This window comes from Camellia sinensis, chromosome 8 (assembly GCF_055761805.1).
Source record: "Camellia sinensis isolate YWXY chromosome 8, ASM5576180v1, whole genome shotgun sequence".
Classification (NCBI taxonomy): domain Eukaryota; kingdom Viridiplantae; phylum Streptophyta; class Magnoliopsida; order Ericales; family Theaceae; genus Camellia; species Camellia sinensis.
The window spans coordinates 131633261-131637297 of record NC_138968.1 but is presented as its reverse complement, the minus strand read 5'-3'; the positions used below and the strand labels follow the sequence as shown (position 1 = coordinate 131637297).

The window sequence follows — 4037 nt, the reverse complement described above, 5'->3', positions numbered from 1 at the left end:
TCTGTGGGCAAGATCTAATTTGAAAGGAATCCATTACACAGTCAATGAAATTATCTCAAGTATTAGGGAGGTTAGATTTTGTTCGTAATGTTGTAATCGTGACTTGGCACTAGATCAGGTTAGTGCAGCTGGGGGTGTTATTTTGATTGCTGTCTTTTCTTTTTTTTCTTTTCCTTTTTTGTGTGCGCGTTGGCTTGTTGGCTTCTAACCAACTTTGGTGTGGTGCTCAACGGATGATTTGATGAGTTTTTTGGTGCTAACCTAATTGAAATTGATTTGTCTCGCTGTGATGCTTTGACCGCTCATCCTTGCTTTTATTGATGTATCCTGTACTTTTATGGTTTCTTTTATCAATAAAAGGTTTTTTTGATTGATCCAACAAAACAAAACAAAAACATAAACATAAACAAAAAAAACAAACAAACAAACAGATAGGAGGGTGGTGGAAAATATGAGTTTTTACAAGGTCCAACTATTACAAAATTAGTGTTTTAAGTTGATAGAGTGACTATGGTCATTTCATTATCTAATTTATTAACCTACTCACATTTTATCATGTGTCCAAAAAAATATATATATACCATTATATATGAAAATTAAAATAAAATTGACAAATATGGCAAGTACAATTAATTTTAGTGATAAATAAAGACTTTTTTGCTATAATTTATTGTAAGCTGAAAGCTTATAAAAAAAAATAAAGCCAAAATCATCCATTTTCTAACTTTTAAATAATGAACAGAAGTTGCACTAAATAGTGTAACATAATCTTTAAAAACCACGAAGCTACTATAAACAGTTCATGTAAGTTCCTAGACACCCGTTTCAACAACCATTGAATGAAAATTCCTAGACACCCCAATCCTTACTTGATCATTAATTTCTAATACTTTCTTCATAGGAGTAAGAATTTTCTTATTTATTGCAAAATGACGTGAGTCGGTGAGAATCAAATCATGATTATGCTCAAGGTTAACTGTGGTTAGTTTATATTTCCCATCCTTTTGTACACTACCTCGTACCCTTATTTTGCAACCAATTTTTGTGGACAAAGATAGCTGCTGAAGGTTGACTTCTGATTTCTTTTTTCTCTCCCCCACTTGAGAACATTCAATTGCAAAGCTTTTTAATTGCCCATCATCTGCAAAATGGTGTGCTCTATGAGCTATAGAAAATCCAGCATGCTTAGCATATTTGCCATAACATGTGTACACTTCTTCCCTTGAGCTAAAACACATACCCTTCTTAAGTTCTTCAACTTCTTCACCCTCATTTTCTGAAGGATTGTCACCAACATTTGAATCAATCTCTATTCTTCCACTTTGCATAATGAAATAACAATTGAATGATTTCAGAATGATTATATAACACAATGCCCAAACACATCAAAAATCTATTCAAAAGCATCAAAATGCCTAAATCATCATATATGCAAGTTTACTTATATACTGTAAAAATAACATGGATGTATATAAAATGCACACAAAACACATTTATAAAAATGCACATCTCTTATGTAAGTTTGATCAGTTAAAATTGTCTGTAATGCACATCTCTTACTTAAAATTGTCTGTACATAATGGCTTACATTACTAATCAATCCCTAACTGATATGGAACTGATTTTTTAGGAAAAGCTTATAGGAAGTTAATGAAACTGATTTTTTACCTCAGAAACTACTATAGGATGTTCTGTTTTGTATAACTACTATTACTGATTTCTTACTTAGAGAGCCGGGGGAAAAGGTTTACCTCATAAACTGCCAATCCAGAGTACGTACGAGACAGAGATGGAGAGTGAGACACAGAGACGTAGCAGAAGATTGAGGACAGCGACAGATATAGATGCAGCCGAAGATTACATCTACCTCAGTGAGAGACAGAGGATAGCCAGAGTTCTACGGTGGAGGAGGAGGAGGAGGATGGTGGAGAGCTATGGCGACAGGTGAGAACAGACGAGGGAAGATGGAAATATAAAATTTTGGGTTTGGACTCCCGCAGTTGCGTGCATGTATACACGTTTCTTCCACATCAGTTGCCAGCTCACTGGAGGTCCTGGGGTCATGTTTCATTGGGGGTCTGCGGCGAAACTGCTTTTAAAAAATCTAGCATTTTTGAATTTATATTGCTCGGTGAATAGAGTTAGTTTCAATGATAAATTAAATTATTAAAGAAACAATCTTGGCTTCTTGAAAAAAGAAATCTCATTTTTTATATCCAATTTTAAATGACCGAAATTTTTTCTTTTCTAGATCTAAGTTATTGAATATGACACTTGCAATTTTATTTTTTATTTTTTTTTCTCTCTTTTTGACTTAAAAGAATTCATTTTTATCGTTGTCAACGAATCTGAGTGATTTCACGTTAACATGGAAAAGTGAAAGCCTTATTGCACCAATAGTCGACTGGCATTTTTGGGCTGGGAGGAGGATCCCACATTTGGGCCTCAACCGATATGGCCGGTTACAAATTGCAATTAATATAAATGGAAACATAAGTGTTATATAATGTGTTTCAAATTTTAGATCGAAACAAGATATATGGTAGATTTGAAATTAGTAAGAAGTGAATTTTACTTAAAATAATTATGATATATAGATGTACTTTTTTAAATAATTTTTTTAAGGTCTTATTTGGTAACATTATATTTTAATCTAAAAATTAAAAAATCATTAAAAAAGTCAAAAATCTAATAAATTATAAAAAAAAAATCAAAAAATTTATTTTCTATTTATTTTTTACACATTTTTTCGTAAAAAATTAAAAACTAAATTATACAAATAGTCTCTATAATTTACACGATGTGTTAATTTGGTCCTTGTTGTTTCAATTTGCTGGATTTTGCCCCTTAATTTAACGCATTGTGTCATTTTAGTCCAATAAATAACGGTTATTAAGTTTGGTAGACGAAAAATCAAATTATGTGTCAATTTGGTCCCTGTAGTTTACACAATATGTCAATTTAGTCCTTGTCAAAATCGAGCAAATTAAAACAATAGGGACCAAATTAACATATTTTATAAACTACAAAGATCAAATTGACACATTGTATAGACTTTCCGTCCACCAAACTTAACAATTGTTATTTATTGAACTAAAGTCACACAATCTGTTAAATTAAGAAACAAAATTGAATAAATTAAAACAATAAAAACTAAATTAACACATCATGTAAATTATAAAGACTACTCATATAATTTATCCTAAATTAAAAAATTATTAAAGTAATATATTTTCAAACGACATCTAAATATATAATATTATTAACAGCAATGATTGAGGGCCACAATTTTTGTGGCTCAAATGGCTCGAAATTGTTAAAACGACGTCGTTTTGAGTACAAAACAACTTTAAAATTGTCAAAGTGACGTCGTTTTGATAATTTTAAGTCATTTGAACCACAAAAATTGTGCCCCTCAAATATTTTCCTATTATTAAATATAAAAATCTACCTAAAAATGAACTGAACAATGGGAGATGGTGAACTGGACATGTCACATGGGAGTCACCTTCAATTACGTCACTATCCCCATTAATGTTACTCATCGATATATGTGGGGCGTGGTTGATTAAAATAATTTATTTCAAGTTAACATAATCACTAAAATAAAATAACTCACCACATAATAAAATAGATGACAATTTTTAAGTGTTTAAGAACATATTATATATATTTATATAAATTTTTACAAATATATATAAATTATTTTATAAAATCGTATAAATTTTCACAAACATATTTAAGTGTACAAGTTTATATCATATACATTTGTCTAAATTCTCACAAATATGAATAAATTATCTCACAAAATCACGTAACTTTTCACAAATATATGTAAATTAATTCATAAAAATTTGAAAAATCACAACTTATGTATATTTATAAGAATTTACGCAATTTTATAAGATAATTTATGTATATTTGTGAGAATTTACGTAAGTGCATATGTTATACATCTTGCACCCTGCACCCAAACACTTCCCACAAACAAAACACATCATCACATAACTCTCTCTATTTTTTTTTGTACGTTTTTT

General features: G+C 30.1%; 1 protein-coding gene across 1 annotated transcript; it reads right to left on the bottom strand.

Moving 5' to 3' along the window:
- Window positions 1-812: 812 nt before the first annotated feature.
- LOC114287146 (protein FAR1-RELATED SEQUENCE 2) lies at window positions 813-1328 on the bottom strand. Its single transcript, XM_082885506.1, has one exon. It carries the CDS (start codon window positions 1326-1328, stop codon window positions 813-815), a length of 516 nt encoding a protein of 171 aa, XP_082741632.1.
- Between the last annotated feature and the right edge of the window lie 2709 nt (window positions 1329-4037).